The 20,548-nt window shown below is 42.5% G+C and overlaps 1 protein-coding gene across 3 annotated transcripts in view; it reads left to right on the forward strand.

Moving 5' to 3' along the window:
* The window catches only part of rhbdf1a (rhomboid 5 homolog 1a (Drosophila)), a 226,002-nt gene extending 210,278 nt beyond the window's left edge, over nt 1–15,724 (forward strand). For all 3 annotated transcript variants that reach the window (XM_048609427.1, XM_048609425.1, XM_048609426.1), the window contains 3 exons: nt 1,952–2,052; nt 8,352–8,505; nt 14,378–15,724. In XM_048609427.1, the coding sequence (XP_048465384.1) occupies nt 1,952–2,052; nt 8,352–8,505; nt 14,378–14,797 (675 nt within the window). In that variant the 3' untranslated portion in view covers nt 14,798–15,724. The remainder of the gene's footprint in view (nt 1–1,951; nt 2,053–8,351; nt 8,506–14,377) is intronic.
* Nucleotides 15,725–20,548: the final 4,824 nt, after the last annotated feature.

Below are 20,548 nucleotides of genomic sequence, written 5' to 3' on the forward strand. Positions count from 1 at the left end.
CCCCCCCCCCCCCCCCCCCATATCCCTCCTTTTTCTCCCACATCCAAACATTTTCTCAACACCTATTACAACTTAACAGTTCCCAGTTTCGATTAAAAGGTCATTGACTTGGCACATTTTTCCCTCCACCTACGTTGTCAGGCCTGTTGAGTATTTCCAGTACTTTCAGTGTTCGTTTTGGATTTTCAGCATCCAGAGTAGTCTGTTTGATCAAAAACTCTTGTCTGTGTCAGGCCTGTTGTAAATTTCGGGCTTTTTTGTCTTGAATGTTAATTTCTAGTTCAGTTCTGACCGTGCTACATCCAGGAATGAGCCTGTAGTTTCCAAGATCCACGTGGTTGTCCAAACTGCCTATCTGTGTTTTGTGCGTGTCCTCGTGTGTACTTCAATTAACCTTCAGGTAGACAGAATTAAAACCCTAGTAAGATAAGTCTAAGTGCAAATCTTTAAGCTACTTTATTTTATTTTATGGATAACAAATGGATGTACAAGGCAACAGTTGCAATCGAATCCTGCCACACTAGTCAGTATCAATACCCCTAATTGATTTAGTTTCATGTCAGCCTCCTAGTCTTGGCTGGGTCTGAGTTTAAAAGAAAATTGCTAACCTGAGCTCCCTCTTTAGATCTATTTAATCAGTCTAGAATGTAGATTTTTGTTGTTCTAATGACTACCAGTCGTTAAGAATCATAGAATCCCTACAGTGTGGAAGCAGGTCATTTGGCCCATCGAGACTACACCAACCCTCCAAAGAGCATCCCACTCAGACCTACCCTATCCCTGTAACCCTGCATTTCCCATGGCCAATCCACCTAGCCTGTGCATCCCTGGATACTAAGAAACTACTTAGCATATCTAATCCACCTAACCTGCACAACTTTGGGAGGAAACCCATGCAGACACAGGGAGAATGTATAAATTCTACATGGACAGTCGCCCGAAGGTGGAATCGAACCCGGGTCTCTGGCGCTGTGAGGCAGCAGTGAAAGCCACTGAGCCATTGTGCTACCTGGTCGACTTTTCACTGTTCAATGGAAGGAAGAAGACCATTGAAGGACTAATGAGGGAACCTAGCTCAGTCCTTGATAAAGGCAGAGAGCAATTTGAGTGCAAAATTTGAGGTGATAAGGGCCATGATCAGAAGGAAATGCTGAGGGAATGAGCTATTTCAACCTTATCTTGTGTCCTAACATAACAGGCCAGTCTTCAATTAATTCGGTTCACTCCATGTGACATCAAAATGGCTGACTGTGCCAAAGTGCAGAAAAGACCACAGGATGCTGAAGACTTGTGCCCCAGTGTTTGCTGTATCCTTTGAGCCATGCTGTCTCAGTGTGAGCTGCAGCTCCACCACCACCACCACCACCACCTTCCCCTCCCCACCCCACCCAATTTTGAGGTTGTCCCCATACAAGCTACAGCCCAGGCAGCAAAGTCTTTGGTTTGAAGACTTTGGTTCCACAAAAGCCACAACCAATCTAACACTCTGCTTCCCTTTCCTCTAGCCTGCTCTCCATCCCCAAAGTGACCGTGGTCGTCGTTGACTGTCTGAGCAGGTGGAATTTCCCCAGCAACAACCTGCTCCCCGATGCACAGCCTGGGTTCTGCTAGGGCCTCTCGGTCTCAGAGCTGACTAAGTCCTTGGGCCAAGCACACAAGCTGGAACTGGCTTTTCAAACTCTGCTTGAAATGAAAACAGAGGAAGCAAAGTAGTGTCAGCCTTTTTAGTTTGAGCAGTGGCAGATGAAAACAGCTGTGGTTGATGATATAGGGCTGTAAAAGACAAAATGGAAGAGGAGACAGTGATTAAACCCAACATCGCACATCTGCCCCAGTAGCCTTTGCCCATTCTGGAATGTCCTTATGCTTGAGGTATTTTGAAATGACGCACGACAGTGTTAAATGTTGATTTGCTGTGCCAGAGTTTAGAATGTGCCTTTTTTGTGTCCAGGTGCACTGCATGGATGATGTGTGTGGTCTGCTGCCATTCCTCAATCCGGAAATTCCTGATCAGTTTTACAGGCTCTGGCTTTCACTCTTTCTGCACGCAGGGTAAGCATTTCTGTCACCGTGGAGTCAAGGGACAAGTATAAATGCGGTCTTATCGGTTTGAGTATTTATTTGTCATAATATTTGTTGCCAAGGTCCAGATCATACAGACTGGGATTGCTTTCTTTAGAGCATGGGAGACTGAGGGAGGGGTGACATGGTTAAGAGGTATACAATTATGAGGGGCGTAGACAGGAAGAAACTTTTACCCCCTAGTGGAAGGATCAATGATAAGGGATGTAGGTTTAGGGTAAGGGGCAGGAGGTATCGAGGGGATGAGAAGAAAACATTTTCACCCAGAGGATGTTTGGAACCTGGGAGTGACTGCCTGTAAGGGTGGCAGAGGTAGAAATCCTCATAACATTGAAGAAGTGTTTAGATGTGCACTTGAGATTATTAATATTAATTCACTCATGGGATATGTATGTCATTGCCTGCATTTTAATCCCCGTCCCTAGTTGCCCCCTTGAGAAGGTGGTGGTGAGCTGCCTTCTTGAACCACTGCAGTCCTCCTGCTGTGGGTTGACCCACAACGCCCTTAGGGAGGGAATTCCAGGATTTTGACCCAATTATCAGTGAAGGAATGGCGATATATTTCCAAGTCAGGAAGGGGTTGGAGGGAAACTTGAAGGCAGTGGTTTTCCCATGTACCTGCTGCCCTTGTCCTTCTAGATGGAAATGGTCATGGGTTTGGAAGGTGCTGTCTTAGGATCTTTGGTGAATTTCTGCAGGGCATCTTGTAGATATACACACTGCTGCTACTGAGTGACAGTGGTGGAGAGAGTGGATGTTTGTGGATATAGTGCCAGTCAAATGAGTTGCTTTTGTCAAGGCATACAAGAATTTGGACCAAGTGCTGGAATTTGGGATTAGAGTAGTTAAGTGGTTGTTTTTGACCAGCACACAGAAAATGGGCCAAAGGGCCTTTTTCTGTGCTGTTGATCTTGTCCATGACCTTTAACAAAAGGCCTCTGTCTGCACTGTTTTGATTTTATGATTCAGAGTCAGTGGCCAGTTCACAGGTACAGAAGCTCTTTAGGCATACAGCAAAGCAGAATAACCTTATCCTTGTATCAACGTCAGCACCGCTGCCTACTAGGGGTAACAACCGAGAGTTTCCTTACTCATATTTCTGCACTGAGTACAGAAATGGAACTTGCTATGAGTTTCTTTTTAACGTTTATACTGTTACAACAACAACAACAACCGAGCACCTTCAACATTGTAACGTCCCTAGCCACTGGTTGAAAAATAAGGACAAGGTGACTCGTCCTATGCAGGCAAGATAATCTTTGACTTGAGCTTTACCACAAAGGCAGCTAACTTGGTCTGGAAAGGACGTTACAGAGAGAGATTGTCCCAGTATTGGCATTGCTGCTAGTATGGTTGGCAAGCAGGTGTGCAAACCTAAGGTCTATAAGTCTGGATAAAAATGGATCTTTAATCAGTATCATTATTAAGTCCTCTTGTTACTGACCGTTGACATAATCCTTGTATGGCCAAGTCACATGACCTTTCCACGAGGTAGGATTTTCACGCTCTGTTGCATAAATGTTGAGTTTAACTCCTCCTCCTCATGACCAGCTTCCCTGCACGTGTCTGAACACTGACATCAATGAAATCAGCTTGCACAGCTTATTACAAGATAAACTTCTTTGTTAAATCGAGGAGTAATGTTTAATCCATCAACAGTCCCTTGGATTTGTCCTTCACTGTCCATTGTAGTTCTGACTGAAGTAGATCTGAATGTATTGTCCTCACTTTCTCCAATAAATCTGGACATGTTTCACTTATATAAATGCAACTAATATAATTAAAATTGAACCTGATCTACCTTGTTGACCAAAAGGGTTGGAAATTGCAATAAACCCTATCTCTTGTAAAATTTGGAACTATTCAAAAGATGGGACTAGTTAGGCAATGGATTTGCAAAATGTTTTTTGATGGTGATGATTACAAAGCTATGTTGGTTTAATATCACAGAACATTTTTCTATATTTCATACTCACAGTTCAAATGGGGACAAAGATAATCCTTAAGAAATATAAATTAGAGTTGAGAGTTATTCAAAATATCCATTTAACTATTGATCTAAATTGAGACTATACTTCAAATGGCAATAGTGAATTAATATATCCAAGTCTAACTGCTCACCCTAATATACTGAAATTTTCAGTTCACTTTTAAAAAGTCCGGTTTCCACACTTAACCATGAATTAAAAATATTTATCACCATAATAATCTATAGCCATGAATAATTTCTCCATGTAAACGATTCCCAATCATTGATACTTAGTGCTGAGATTTTTTTTGAGTTAAGACTGACTGCGTTCAGCACTTTTTAATAAAATGCTAACAGGTCTCTTGTAATAATGCTACCTCATGTTGGAGATGTGGAACTCCATGACTTGACTATCACAGCTGTTTTGTAAGGAATATGTGATATTTTTGGTAAGGTGCAGACTATTATAGATGGAGCTCTGAGTCTTCCTATTATTGATATTATAGAAAGAAGTTTTGGATTTCCTCTTCAGAATGTGAACAATATTATAAAACAAAGAACTGCTGATGCTAGAAATCAGAAACAAAAACAGAAATTGCTGGAGAAACTCTGCAGGTCTGGCAGTATCTGTGGAGAGAAAGAATTAATGTTTTAGCCCAGTGACCCTTCAGAATAGAGATATTCATTGTATTGAGTGTAGCAACAATGTTATCCACCTTGAGCTAGCAAAAGATGTTGCTATATCTTTGAGAAGGCACTTGTAAGAAGGATTCATAGATTCACATAGTGCTGAAAAGGCTCTTCGGCCCATCAAGTCTGCACTAAAAATGTGCTAGTCCCAATTTCCTGCACTTGCCCCATACCCTTGAATGTTATAATATTTGAAGTACCCATCCAAATTTTTGTTTTAAAGGTTGTAATGTTTCTAGTCTCCACTACCTTCCCAGGCAATGCATTCTGGATTCCCATCACATACTGAGTGAAAAAGTTTTTTACTCAAATCCATCTGAATCTCCTACCCCTTACCTTAAAACTCTGCCCTTTTGTGATTAACCTCTCAACCAAGGGGGACAGCTCTCTCTATTCCCCCTGTCCATTCCCCTCATTATCTTATACACCTCTACCATGTCCCCTCTCAGAATTGTGTCCTAAACAAAACAACTCAAGCCTATCTAGTTTCTCCTTTATAGCTCAGTTTCTCCATCCCAGGTGAACCTCCTCTGTACCCCCTCTAGTGCCATCACATTCCCTCCTGTAGTGAGGTGACCAGAACTGCGCACAGAACTCCAGCTGTGGCCTGACCAATGCTCTGTACAACTCCAACATTACCTCCTTGCTCTTAAAACTCTATGCTCTGATGAAAGGTAGTTTTTATCCTTTTGAGAACTCTCTCTGAAGTGTGGTGCCTCGGAGTATCAGTGGTCCAAAGTTTTCCAAAATGCTGCAGTGGTTGTTTAAGCTTCTCGGGATCAAAAGGTAGCCAGCTTCTGTAAACAGTAACGCACAGCCAGAGAAATATGTTTAATTAGTGACGTGTCTTTCCTCAGTTTAATGCTAGTTATTAGTTGTGTAATGACAGAGGTCACAGTGTCTTTTAACACCAATGCAAGTTATATTATCAGACCACAATATAGACCATTTATATTGCTGCAGCTCAGAGTAATGTTACATGACACATCCAATAATGTTATGCCTCCCTGTTACTGATTCACTGACTATTAACATTTCACTGTTGAAGTAACTAATGTTAGAGAACAGAACAGGAGAAGGGTTCTAAGACAAATCACTGAACTCGAGCTATTGAATCTGTTTCTCTATCTGCAGATACTGCCCAGTTTCTCCAGCAATTTCTGATTTGTTTCTGATCTCCAGATTCTGCAGTTCTTTGTTTTGTATAATTATGGCTGATCTATTTGTGTTTCGAATTCCACATTACCATCCATCCCTGATAATCTTTTATTCCCTTGTCTAACAAGAATCTACCTACTTCTGCCTTGAAAATATCCAATGCTCCACCACCTCAGAGGCAAAGTTCCAAAGTTGCACACACCCACAAGAAAAGATTGCTCCTCACCTTTGTCTTAAAAGGATGGCCTTGATTTTAAATCATCGCCTTGAAGTTCTGAGCTTACTCTGCAAAGGAAATATCCTTTCCACGTCATAGAATCTCTACAGTGTGGAAGCAGGCCATTCGGCCCTTCAAGAATGCACTGACACTCCGAAGAGCATCCCACCCAGACCTATCCTATCCCTTTAATCCTGCATTTCCCATGGCTAACTCACCCAGCTTGCACATCCCTGGGCACTATGGGTAATTTAGCATGACCAATCCGCCTAACCCGCACATCTTTGTACTGTGGGAGGAAACCGGAGCACCTGGAGGAAACCCATGCAGGGAGAATGTGCAAACTCCACGCAGACAGTCGCTCGAGGCTGGAATCGAACCCGGGTTCCTGGTGCTGTGAGGCAGCAGTGGGTCTGGGTGGATGCTCTTCAGAGGGTCGGTGTGTGCTTGATTGGCTGAATGGCCTGTTTCTACACTGTAGAGATTCTGTGGTTCTGAACTAACTGCACAGAGGCTGGTATCCCATCACCAAGTCCCCCTTTATTTACGTGCGCACAGTACACTGGCTCGGAGTCTAAATCCCCAAAGATTATACAGTTAAAAACACCTAGTGGGCAAATAACTTTATTAACATACCACCACCAGGGAAAAACATCCATGTGACCAAAGAGTCAATATCAAACAGAGCCGACGTGAAAGAAAAAGTGAGGGGGAGGGTAGGGATCAAATCAAGGTTAAATTGGGGAGGGAGAGATAAGGCACTCCACACCCCGCGGTGCCCACCTCTCCCAAAAGGTATCAAGAGTATGTGTGGGCACCGCATGTTCATTCCTTGGGGACACCTGGGCACGTACGTAACCCTGGAAAAAGGGGGCAGGTAATCGGCCATAATGACCCCCTCCATGGCCCGGTGCCTGGACCTGGTAGTGACCAGCTTGGCCAGGCCCAGGAGCAGACCCACGGGGGGATCCTCTGACCTGCCCGCTAACCCCCCCCTCCCCCGCGCCCCCCCATCCGAACAAGGTGCCCAAAGACCAGGAGCGTGGGGCTGAAGTGCAGCCAGAAACACAGAGGTAACTGCGAAAGGGAGTGCAAGCGCCTGTACCCGATAAAGACATGGTCCACAGACTCCACGGTGCCACAAAACAGGCAGTTGGGCTGGGAGTCCTTGAGCCACCACAATCTGCGGTTACATGGGACCGCTGTGTGCAACAACACCACCACCCCCACCCCAGATCCCCGAGGGATAAGGGGAGGACTGCTGCATAGAGAGTTCTCCAATGGGGATCCCCACCACCTGGTGGTAAATGGGCATGGCCGATGGGTGAAGGCGACGCGATGGATGGTGTGCAGCAGCAGGTCTGTACGGGACCTGCCATTTCACATCTCTCTTAAGAGGGTGCAAAGTTGAAATTCCGGCTCAGGTTGTGGGGTACGGGATCCTGGGGCCGATGCGAAATTCCGTCCAAGCAGGGGTACGCGCAGACGGGATCCCACCGCACACCGGAGCGTCCTTAGCTGGTGCATGACGCTGGGTCCGAGCGCCGCCATTTTGAGGCATCGAGTAGCCGCGAGCCAGACATTTACTACGGCCCTGTGTGCCAATCCCTGTGGCAGCATCCAGCCCAGGCCCCGACACTGGTCACCCCCGCAGCCACGGCCCTCCCCTACGACAGCCACTCGAATCTGCGATCGTGGAGGTGCGGGTTCCTGAGCAGCGGTTCTCTGACGATGGCTGCCACTCCTGCCGGGAGGTGGGGGGTAGGCGCGACACGAGTCGACCGTGTTTCAGGCAGTGATCAGGTCCTGGTAAAAGACAGGCAGCATCCTGAGGGCGACCGCCAAACCGTCACGGTCGATAAACAGGAACTGCGTTTCATGGTTGTGGTTACGCACCTAGCAATCCCCTGCTTATATCTGTCAGCCAGGGTTTCCTCATTGGCCCAGGTTAACCACCCCAATCAGGGAACTCATAGTCAACAAGATCCAGTACAGATTCTAAGTTACAATTGTGCACACGAAATGCGTAGGCAAGATTTCACAGTCACTTGTGATTATATTGTGCCTTTAACATATAATCACATGAGCAATGCGGCTGGTTTACGTTAAACGTAGTGAAATTATTGCAGTTTTCAGTGGCAGAGTTAATGTCTCCACCCCCACCGCCCCATTCTTCCAGAATTTTCAGAGGTTTATTCTTGATCAGGTTTTTGTTTCTCATTATTTATCCCACAGGATTCTTCACTGTATTGTGTCCATCTGCTTCCAAATGACAATCCTTAGGGACCTTGAAAAACTAGCAGGCTGGCTTCGGATTTCTATCATTTACATCCTGAGCGGAATCACCGGAAATCTGGCTAGTGCCATATTCTTGCCTTACCGAGCAGAGGTAGGTAAATCGTTGGATATACATGCCAGTGTGAAACGCAGTTTGTCGTGCTCAATAAATGGATTTGGTGAGAGGCAGCGCTGTTTTTTTTTTTTAAATGGCTGTAGGACCATTTCACATTTAGACACTTTAGACATTTTAATAAGATGTTTGACGCAAACGATTTTCCATTTTAATATCTTCAGTAAAAGAAAATCACTTGTTTGCTTTTAAAGCTTGGGCAACTGACCACTGAATTTGCAGGAATCAAATAAATGATCACAGTTACTGTCAAATAGATTAAATTCCTTGCCCTGAAAAGAGAGACCAAATTATTAATGTCAGAGGGGAAATGCACAGTCACCCTTGCACTCAGCTTTGTCCTCTCTCAGCAACAATTTCAATGTCTCTTGAATCTCAAATACCTTTTTCACATGTAGCTATCCACTATTTAAAAACTGCATCTTAATAAGAACACAGTGCTTTAGTACAAACACTCTATTGCTGCTTACTTTTGTCTAATTTGAATTGGTATTCTCCAATGAAAATATGAAATAGGATAAAAAGCTGTAATTGTGTGCAGAATTCTTTTGAAGATCAGAGTGGCATTGCTCTTTGAATCATGAAAGGTTTAATTTTTTTGTTGCTTCCATGAGCAATGGCTGATTGCGGGTGCTAATGAAATAAATGTCACCAACGCACTGCGTTTTTGTTTAAGTGCAGGCAATGTGAATAATTTTATCGTACCCCTGCAATTTAACGAATGCCACTTCCTAATTGAGTCCATTAAAATTTTCATAATGACTTTTAGATTGTGCTTCTCTCACATAAATCCATCTAGTTTGCATCAAAGGTCGCTGAGGTTAAATACAAATAGATTGGCCACTCTATAATTTAGGTTTTACTGAATGTTTCACATTATTTGACTTGCACTAGACGCAAAAGGTTTGTTTGGCCAGAAAATATCCATGGTTGTTCAGTCATCACTGGTTATTATTGAGGGTGATTTTTTTCCCCTTTAGTAGGCAGCAACATAATGAGCCATTACTGTAAATGATTTGAACTGCCTCTTTCTAAACTGGTAAACAAACATCTGCTCAGGGACTGCGTATCACTGCGAATTAAGTGTCCTTTAAAGCTCAAACAATCTAACCTGTGTTAATGGAATAGAAGTTTCCTCCCCCTGTGGTTGTAAGGTTTGAAGTAACTTTTATCAATCCAAACTCCCATTTCTAATGAGCACTAGACCATTGTTGTTAATTTGCACCAAAATGTCAAACTCTCAATAAGATTTCCAACCAGTGCTTTTGGAGGTGCTGTTTTACATTTTGGTGTCGAGGTTCTCGAGGGATTGTTTTTTTGGTTTCAGTCATAAACCCAAAAAAGCCCAGACAAATGCGTAGCAAGCCTTATCAGACACTGACCCTACACCATACGAAGCTGCGATCAATTGAAACAAAGATAACTGTATTGTGTAGGGACAGGATAACAGTTCTTCATTGTGGTAGCCATACGTGACTGAGTCAAGGGGAGCCCCGAAAACAATTGCCATTTCTGAGAAATGTGAACATGTGTACGTACAAACGTAGGAATTAACTGTTGAGACAGGCCATTCAGCCCTTTGAGCCTGATCCACCATTGACTTACGACATGGTTGTTCTGATTGTTACCTTAACTCCACCTTTCTGTGCACTGCCAAGATTCTAAGAATCCCCCATGTGCATCAAGGCTCTACCTTAAAAACATTCAACAATCACATCTCTGTTGCTGTCCAAGCAAGAGCATTCCAAATACTGAAGACTGTCTGAGAGGGGAAAACAATTCTCTTCATCTTCCACATAAATGGAAGACAGTTATTGTTTATTTGTGTCCCTTAATTCTCTAATGTTAGACAAACTCCAAAGAGTTGTAAAGTTTCCGGGTCTTGATTTGAGTCCTGGTGGTCTTTCATACCTGACCTGTCAAAGTCAAACAAATGAATACTGACTAAAGATGACGTAGAGTACCAAAGATCAGAGTCTTGCACAAATTTCAACGAACTCAAAGCTATAGTACACAGGTGACACTCAGTCATACTGCATGGAAAATGACCCTTTGGTCCAAACAGCCCAAACTAAACTAGTCCCACCTGACTGCTCCTGGCCCACATCCCTTCAAACCTTTCGTATTCGTGTAATTGTCCAAATGTCTTTAAAACATTGTAATTGTGCCTATATCCACCGCTTCCTCTGGAAGTTCATTTCACATGTGAACCACCCTCATGTCTTTTTTTAAAATCTATCTTCTCTCATCTTAAAAATGTGTCCCTTAGTCTTGAAATCCCCCATCCAAGGGCAAGGACAACTACCAATGACCCTATCTGATTTTATGATTTTATAAACTCATGATTTTATAAACTTCTGTAAGGTCACCTCTCAACCTCCTACACTCCAGAGAAGAAGGCCCCAGCCTATCCAGCCTTTCTTTATAACTCAAACCCTCTAGTTCTGGCAACATCCTGGTAAATCCCTTCTGAACCCTCTCCAGCTTAATAATTATCCTTCCTATAACAGGGTGACCATAACTGCACACGGTACTCCAGAAAAGGCCTCACCAATGCCTGTACAACCTCAACGTGATGTCCCACCTCCAATACTCTGTCATACCACAGAGAGAAACCTGTCGCTCTGTGAGTAGATGATTCTACAAAACAAGTAGTCTCCATGGTACTACAGAAAAACAATAGCATTCACACTGAGGCCAATTTGGAAAGTAAGCTTTTGGGATTCGTGCACGGGTGTAAGAAATTGGAGAATTGGAGAAAATTGATACGAGAGAGTGACCATCATCCACTGAAGCAATTGTACAAGCAAAATGTACCTCGCACCTGAAAGATTGTGCAAGCTTCAGTGCAAGAAGTGACAATATTTCCTCTGAAAGACAAGCCAGGAAGAGACATGGTGCTGGCAGGTGCCTTGGTTCCATTGTCACTGCAGGTGAACTGTAAAATGAAGGATCTAGTCATGATCTAGTGACCACTGTCATGGAGTCAGATTACACAGGCAACCAGCAAAGATAGGCTACAGATGCTGTTTTAGCAAGTGATCCAGGGATGGCCCGATAAGATACCACAGATACAGCCAGCAGTGTTGGTCTGTCAGCAGTGTGATATACCACTAGCTGAATCCAGAAATACCAGTGCACTGTGGAAAACAAGCCCACCAGTATGTGCATGAGTGCCTTTATAGAATCGGAGAAGCATTAGCTCAGAACCAGATCAAATCTGTGCAGTGTAGGTTTATTGAAAGCCATCAAAAGAAAGTCATCAATTTTCAGTATATACCAGAAATATGGATGTACATAGCAGAAAGAGGAAGCAATGGCTACAGGATGCAGTGGGAGCTCATTTATTCACACTCGATCAAGAATGATATCTCATTTACAGACTACTGCTAGAAGTTCCTCTTTATCTGAAACATTTGAGAGCTATCGTAATCACCTCAGCACTGAGTTCTGCATTCTGAAGAACGGTCACTGGACTCAATGTTAACTCTAATTCTCACTGCTCAGATGCAGCCAGACGTGCTGAGTTTCTCCAGCAGTTTCTGTTTCTGTTTCAGATTTCCAGCGCTGGCAGTTCTTTGTTTTTTCTGTAATATAAGTTCAGCTGAGTAAGAAAGAACATGTGACAACAGAACCCAGTTGGTCTTAAGGATGTAAGAAATTCGTTGAACATGGACGTGACATAATCACCATATCACCAGTTTACCCCAGGAGATACTGGTTTAGAGAAAGACACGACCAGATGGTTAGTAAGACCCTTCTGAAATGCTGGGAGGCAAAGAAAGACCGCAACCTTGTCTTATTGCCTGTCCAAGCCATGCCTCTCTAAGCAGATAGTGATTCACTTGCAGGGTAGTTAAATGGAAGAAAGTGCCTAGCATCTCTATTACACAAGATATTATCAGAGGACCAAGACAACAGCTCTCCAATACACTGGTATAAAGAAACCAATATTACAACTGGCACGCCTAAGTCTCTGCCTGGGCTGTTCAAAAAGTAGATATCTAAGTATCTACACATACCGAGTCTATCATGGTGGAGCTGAGACTCCAAGGTTAGACATTGACACCGAAGCTGGCAAGTAAATGAGAGGGAACAATGAAACAGAGCCTGCGTTCAACTTAAACCTGAGCTGGTAAAGCAGAAAATATCCCAGAACATCACTAAGTGGTGAGATAATCTGAACAGCATCACCACCAAAGCATTGAAATATTTATCTACATCACCAGCAAGAGACGCAACATTAACATGAAAGCACAAATCCTGAGAATTTCACTGAGAATCACATCTACAAGATGAAGACAAAATGTCCTGCTGATACTTTTGTTGCCCACACAGAAGTAGTTCTACACAATAGATTAGGGGTCAAAAACAAGCGGAATTTCAGTATTGGTTCAGTCTGATCTGACTATTAACATCCTCAAGGCATATGCATGAAGTAAGTGCACTAAGGTGACGTAAAAGATCTATCTTTTCCCACCCTATTCCAAAAAGACTGGATAAAGTTACATGTGTTCTATAGCTGGGATTTTGTCCACTCACTCACAGTTAGATACAACATGTTGCTGGCCGTGGCTATTTTTTGTTACCGGCAAAGTTTTAGTACCACTTTCCATCAGTTGTATTCATTTCAGCAAGAGCTGTCCTCTGTTGAGAGTAGAGATCAGCAAGTTAGTCAGCAGCAGCAAAGAGAAAAAGCATGATTTCTCAGGAATGTAGCCTTCACAGGAGTGGACGGGGGAAAAGAAGTCAAGTTCTCAACCAAAATCCACAACATTTTGCTTTTGATACTGCAAGGTTGCTGCATGGGCCGACAATTGAAGACCAACATAATTGAAGACCACCCTGGGCGGCACGGTGGCTCAGTGGTTATCACTGCTGCCTCACAGCACCAGGGACCTGGGTTCGATTCCACCCTTGGGTGACTGTGTCTGTCTGTGTGGAGTTTGCACGTTCTCCCTGTGTCTGTGTGGGTTTCCTCCCACAGTCCAGAGATGTGCAGGCTAGGTGGATTGGCCATGGGAAATTGTCCATAGTGTTCAGGGTGTGTAAATTAGGTGGGCTATCAGGGGATGGGTCTGGGTGGGATGAGGGTCAGTGTGGACTTGTCGGGTCGAAAGGCCTGTTTCCACACAGTGTAGGGATTCTATGATCTATGATCAGAGCAAATTGTAAACTATGCCTGAATTACTTGCTCTTCACTAAGAGAGTGTGAGATAGTAATTAGTCCTCAGTATAGCAATGTCAGTGAGCAAAGGTAAACTGATATGACAGATCTTCCAAGCACTTGGCCTTTATCCCTGGAAGGGCAATGGCAGCATGGGAGCACCGCCACCATCTCCATGGCACACACCAACCTGACTTGAAAATGATATCTGTGTTCCTCAACTGTTGCTGGCTCAAAAGCCTGTAATTTCCTTTCCTTTCAGCACTGACTGTCCCGACACCCCAAGAACTGCAGACGGCAGTTCACCATCACTACCTTCAAGGTGGTTAGGGATGGGCTAATCTAGCCAATGCTGTCTACATCCCGTGGGAGAACGAACATTGCTGTCAATTGTGTCTACTCGTTTATGGAAAATAATTGTAGCTTACATCTGCATTAAAATTGTTCAGTCGCAAAATAGGATGTGCTTTAGTTTTAAATGTTTTTTTTAACCTGAAATTTTTGTCTTTCCAAGGTATTGAACATTGGAAAATAAATGGGGCATTGGCAGCTAAGTAAATATCGAATAGTGTCCCCAAATGGTGAAGCTGCATTTGTACTGAGGGAGCACAATGTTACTGAGTTGGAAAGATTCTCATTCTGTGGTATAGCAAATTAATTATCTTCTATTTCTCTGTCCTTAAGGTGGGACCAGCAGGCTCTCAGTTTGGAATTCTCGCCTGTCTCTTTGTGGAGCTCTTCCAGAGTTGGCAGATTCTAGCGAGGCCTTGGAGGGCTTTTGTCAAACTGGTGGCCCTCGTTTTCTTCCTGTTTGCCTTTGGCCTGCTCCCGTGGATCGACAATTTTGCTCACATTTCTGGCTTCGTCAGCGGGTTCTTCCTGTCCTTTGCATTCCTCCCATACATCAGCTTCGGGAGATTTGACTTGTACCGCAAGCGATGCCAGATTATGATCTTCCTTGTTACCTTTGTCGGACTTTTTGCTGGGCTGGTAGTTCTGTTCTACGTCTACCCAATAACTTGTGAATGGTGCGAATACCTGACTTGTATTCCCTTCACTGATAAATTCTGTGAAAAATATGACCTCAACGCACACCTACATTAAATGGGCTACGCAGACTGAAAGAGACATCAAGCAATGTTACACACTTGGTTGTCAGTATTTACATCATGGGGACACTAAGAAGAATTTTACTTGACCAAAATGTTGGTGATATATAAGTTATCATTCAGATACTCGGCTGGTACTGTTTTTTTAAATTCAGAAATAACATTTAGCACTTGATGCCCCACAGAGCCCCACGCGCATCTCTGTGGACTGTGGACACCATCTCTAAATTTGACCGACGTGCCTTCCCCATTATTTTTGAACCAACATTTTGTGCTGCCAATTTTGTATTACACTAGTTTTAGCACTAAATCAAAATTTGTATTGTTTACTGCTGCTAAAGTGGTGATAAATTCCAGGTAGTGTTTTAGCTACCGTTTGACTGGACTGCAACTTTGCAGAATACATGACAGAAGCCTTATTGTGTCGTGAGTTTAAATTTTTGATGTTGTCACCGTTCTTTCCCTTCAGCTGTTTCTTTTTATAAATAGTATAATCACAACTGATGAGACCCCATGGATAGAAGTTTGCCTTTAAATTTATGTTTATAATTGACGACAATATTTCAGGAAAGTCTAAGTCTTGTCACCCTACATGCACTCTGAAGTTTTTTTTTGATTTTGAAAATTTGTTTTTTTTACTTAGCATTGTTTCACTGGGTTCAGGTAGGTATACAATGGGCATGAAACTACAGACCTGGGTGGATCTGGATCCAATTAGCACTCATGTCCAATCGCGGAATAACAGAACTAAAGATTAAGATCCTGCTCAAAACAGAATTTCATTATTATTTTCCAATTCAATTCATGATGTATTTTGAGGGAATACATTTTCAGAAAGCAACAGAACTGGATCTGTGATTGAAGTTGGCAATTTATAAACACTAACATTGTTTCTGACAACAATAAAGGTTCATTGGCTGTATTATTTGGTGGGTTATTGTCACAAACATTGTGAAGTAGATTTTTGTTTTAAAATCATGCAACATTTTCTCATGCGATCAATAAGTTTACATTCTAAAAAGGTTGAAGTGAGGACATTTGCTGAAAGCCAATACACTTACTACATGTGTAATCTAGGGAACAATTAAAAACCTTGCATTGAGTTTGCAATGTTCCAGAAGTGTGTATTAATGTAGATCCAAAAGAAGGTTCTCTTTCCAATTTAAGCCTAATTTTCACTCTGATAGCAAGCATTGTCTGCCTCGGTGATCTATAATGTAGTGTCCCGCCCATGCCTTTTATAGTTAAAAACCATCCCTGACTGTAAATAATATTCAATGTTAATAATATTCAAACTTTTAATTATTTGTCGATAATGTTTAAAAAATCTCAGTTGCAAGTAGGGTCTGCATTGTTTCCTTCACCTGCAAAGGTGCATTGAAATAGTGCCACCAGTAGGTAAATTAGACAATCTAATCTTCTGATAAATGTTCAGGTGCTTGGTAAACAAAAAATGCAAATCACTACATGGTGGTTATTTATTATTTTTATTTTAATTTGTTCTTACAAGTTAAGAACATTTGTGTCTTGAGATAAAGAAACCCAGATCTGACTAACCTACAGGAGCTCGTGTCAGATATGATGCATATAGAGAGAAGTGACTGGCACCATGTTTTAATGATTGTGTATTTCTAATACTCTGTGCATCTCTCTCGATTCAAATGAGTTAAAATTCAGTTTGGCTTGGTTTCTTTTGGGATCATTTTCGGAAAGATGATTAAATGTTCTGAGTCAATCCACCAAGCAATCTGTGCATTGTAAAAGCTGCGTTATAAATGACTACACGCACGTTGATCATGGAAATTATACTTATAGCATAGCAGTTGCCCCGTCGCCCCTAAGAGAGCTGCACCAATTCTTTAATGCCATGCTTTAACATGCAGGTAAACCTGAGTGGCCCTCCAATTCCTTACATAAGTTTGTCCTGTGCAATTGGCAAAGTCACAACAAAAAGTTTTAATCATGTATTATTTACAGCTCATAAACACCCAATCAAAACTGTTGTTCCTTCACAAGGTGGTTACCCTTTTAACCGACCTGCTCCTGCTCTCAGTGTCCCATGTTCCTTCCTGACTTGGACTTTTCCAATTTCCCAGATGCTGTTCTCCGTAAAAGCATGTCTCGCATTCCCCTTAGTCTGATGTTTTTTCTTTGCTCTGAATTCCTCATTGGATTTAGGAGAGGTTGTCTGCTGTCTATGGCCTTGAGTTTCGGTCTCTCCCATGGGTGGATGTGGAGTGTCTTTATGACATTAAAGATCTGCACAGGGGCAGTTTTTTTTTTATTTCTTCCTTTGTTCAGTCTTTCCTTAAAGGTCAAATTTCTCAGTTCTGCTGTTATCGTTGTAATTTTTTTTTAGAAAACTTTTTCTGGCGGCACTTTAGCCATTTTGGAAATATGGAAAAGTGTGCACAGAGATTTACCAGGATGCTGCCTGGATTAGAGGGTATGAGCTATAAGGAGAGGCTAGAAAAACTCAGGTTGTTTTCTCCAAAGCAGTGGAGGCTGAGGGGAGACTTGATAGAAGTCTACAAAGTAATGAGATGCATAGATACGGTTGACAGTCAGTATCATTTTTCCCCAGAGTTGAAGTATCTAAAACTAAGGGGCATGCAGTCAAGGTGAGGGGAGGGGAAGGGAGGGGTGGGGGACATGTGAGGGGCAGGTTTTTTTAGCACAGCGGTAGGAGTGTGGAACACGCTGCCAGGGGTGATGGTGGAAGCAGATATGTTAGGGGTGCTTTTAGATAAGCACATGAATATGCAAGGAATGGAGGGATATGGACCAAGGGCGGGCAGAAGGAATTAGTTTGATTTGGTGTCATGTTCAGCGCAACAGCGTGGGCCAAACGGGCCTGTTCCTGTGCTGTACAGTTCTACGTTTCAACTCCAGATATGGTCTGACCAGTAAGCATCGAACATGGAACTTGGGAGCTGCGTTTTGTCAGGCCTTTAAGCCTGATGTACCATTCAGTTAGATCATGCCTGATCTGATAGTGGTCTCAACCCACCTTCCCTGTCTGTCCCTTATGACATGTTTACTTTTCCTTCTGATCCTTAGAAATGAACTTGTGCAACATTCACATTTTGTTTATGGCTTTGTTAACCTGCTTTGTTATATTTGTGTGCCTATTTATTTAATTTCTTTGCTCATCTATCCCATTTAGAATCACATTGTCCAAGGACTATTAACATTAATTGTTAGTAATAGACTATTAAGCCTATTATGACTATTAAGTTCCCCTTAATCCTTCTACCAAAATGTATAACTGCGCAATCATCCATTGTCATTTATTTGCCCATTCTTCAGGCTTGACAGCGTCATGTATTCTTGCTGTAATCTTTCTCAGTGTGAACTGTAGCATCAGTTTGGTGTCATATTGTGGTTTTGGTAATATCAAATCTGTTTTTGATTTCTAGACAGCCCCCTACAAGTGTGAATGCCTGTTAAAATTCAAACCCAAAGTTGGCTGTTTCAACTGGGATAAATCAGACTTGTGCAATATATAACAATTCATATTCATTTATACTGTGAATACCTATTCATGGAGAAATTTATTTGCATTTCCTTGTTTTCGTTCTAATCCTTCATGAGCCCCTGTTTTGTTGAAATGGATCATAATGAGCAAATACATTAAAAGAGTTCCACGATGATTAAAATTTGCAACAAATTAAAAATTTGAGTATTATGCTCCTTTAACTTGTGCCATTTTACCAAGTTCTAGAAAATAATTAGCACTGACACTTAAACCATGTGTTCTAATAGGGACAGTACTTACAGTATTCGTAGGGCATCTATGTAAGTGGCAACATTTTAGGTGCAATGGTTGTATAATACGTGTTGTACATATGTAGAAGTGTTTGCTTTCATCCTCTTACTTCGTCATAAAGCATGGAAGTAGGCCCTTCGGTCTAACCAGTCCACACCAACCATGTTCCCAAACTAAACCAGTCCCACTTGCCTGCATTTGGCCCATATCCCTCCAAACCTTTCCTATTCATGTATTTATCCAGATGTCTTTTAAATGTTGTAACTGTACCCCCATCCGTCATTTTATCTGGCTGTTCATTCTACACACAATCCACTCTGTGCTTTTTAAAAAAAAAAAAAGTTGCCCCTCATGTCCTTTAATCTTTTTCCTCTCAGCTTAAAAAATGCTCCCTAGTTTTGAACTAACCCACCCTAAGGAAAAGACCTTTGCTCTTCACCTTATCTATGCCCCTCATGATTTTACTAACCTCTATAAGGTCATCCTTCAACCTCCTAGCCTTTCCAGTCTATTTTTATATCTCTCATCCTCCATTCTATAAAACTCTGGTTAGACCACACTTGGAATATTGTGTTCAGTTCTGGTCACCTCATTATAGGAAAGATGTGGAAGCTTTCGAGAGGGTGCAGAGGAGATTTACCAGGATGCTGCCTGGACTGGAGGGCAGGCCTTACGAGGAAAGGTTGAGGGAACTAGGGCTTTTTTCATTGGAGTGAAGAAGGATGAGCGGTGACTTGATAGAGGTTTACAAGATGATGAAAGGCATACATAGAATGGATAGTCAGAGACTTTTTCCCAGGGTGGAAATGACTATTACGAGGGGGCATAATTTTAAGGTGATTGGAGGAAGGTATAGGAGAGATTTCAGAGGTAGGTTCTTCACACAGAGAGTGGTGGGTGTGTGGAATGCGCTGCCAGCAGTGGTAGTGGGGTCAGATACTTTAGAAAACGACTCTTGGATAGGCACATGGAGGATAGTAAAATGTAGGGTATGCAGGGTAGATTGAACTTTGTGGGATAATATGTTGGCACAACATCGTGGGCCGAAGGGCCTCTACTATTCTACATTCTCTACCTGGCAGTCTCCTGGTAAATCTTGACTGAACTCTCTCCAGTTTAATAATATCCCTCCTACAATAGGACAACCAGAACTGCGCACACTACTCTAGAAGAGGCTTCACCAATGTCCTGTACAACCTCAACATGACATCCCAATTCCTATACTCAAAGGTCTGAGCAATGCAGACAAGCGTGCTAAATGTCTTCTTAATCACCCTGCCTACCTGTGACACAAATTTCAAAGCATTATGTACTTGAACCCCTAGGTCTCTCTGTTTTACAACACTACCCAGGGCCCTACCGTTAATTGTATAAGGCCTGCCCTTGTGTGTATTACCAAACTGCAATAACTTACATTTATCCAAATTAAACTCCATTTGCCACCAATCAGCCCATTGACCCAATGGATCAAGATCCCTTTGAAGAAGATTGTCCAAGATTACCATGTCCATTTGTGTAAATTGCATTACCAGACTCTCGGACTGACTGCAGTTGATACCAGAAAGGCAGCAACAAATTAATTGGGAGTAATAGCAATCACTTCATGTGGCTCACTACTACTTTTATTTGGTGAAAAGCTATTGATATTTATGCCAATCACTTAGAAAACTTATTACAACCTGACAAAGTGATGGACAAATATTAATTAATGGGAAGGAAGACAAAATGCACTCTCCTTCCTTTTGTGAATAGTTTAAGAAACCTCAGTTCACATGTAATAAATGGATTACTGTTGGACAACACCTTTTTTTTGTATCAGAGATAGTAGGAATTACAGATGCTGGAGAATCTGAGATAACAAGGTGCAGAGCTGGATGAACACAGCAGGCCAAGCAGCATCATAGGAGCAGGAAAGCTGACGTTTCGGGCCTAGACCCTACTGCTTCCTATTTATTTCAGAACCCCAGGATCTAGGCC

This window comes from Rhincodon typus, chromosome 21 (genome assembly GCF_021869965.1).
Source record: "Rhincodon typus isolate 14 chromosome 21, sRhiTyp1.1, whole genome shotgun sequence".
NCBI lineage: Eukaryota > Metazoa > Chordata > Chondrichthyes > Orectolobiformes > Rhincodontidae > Rhincodon > Rhincodon typus.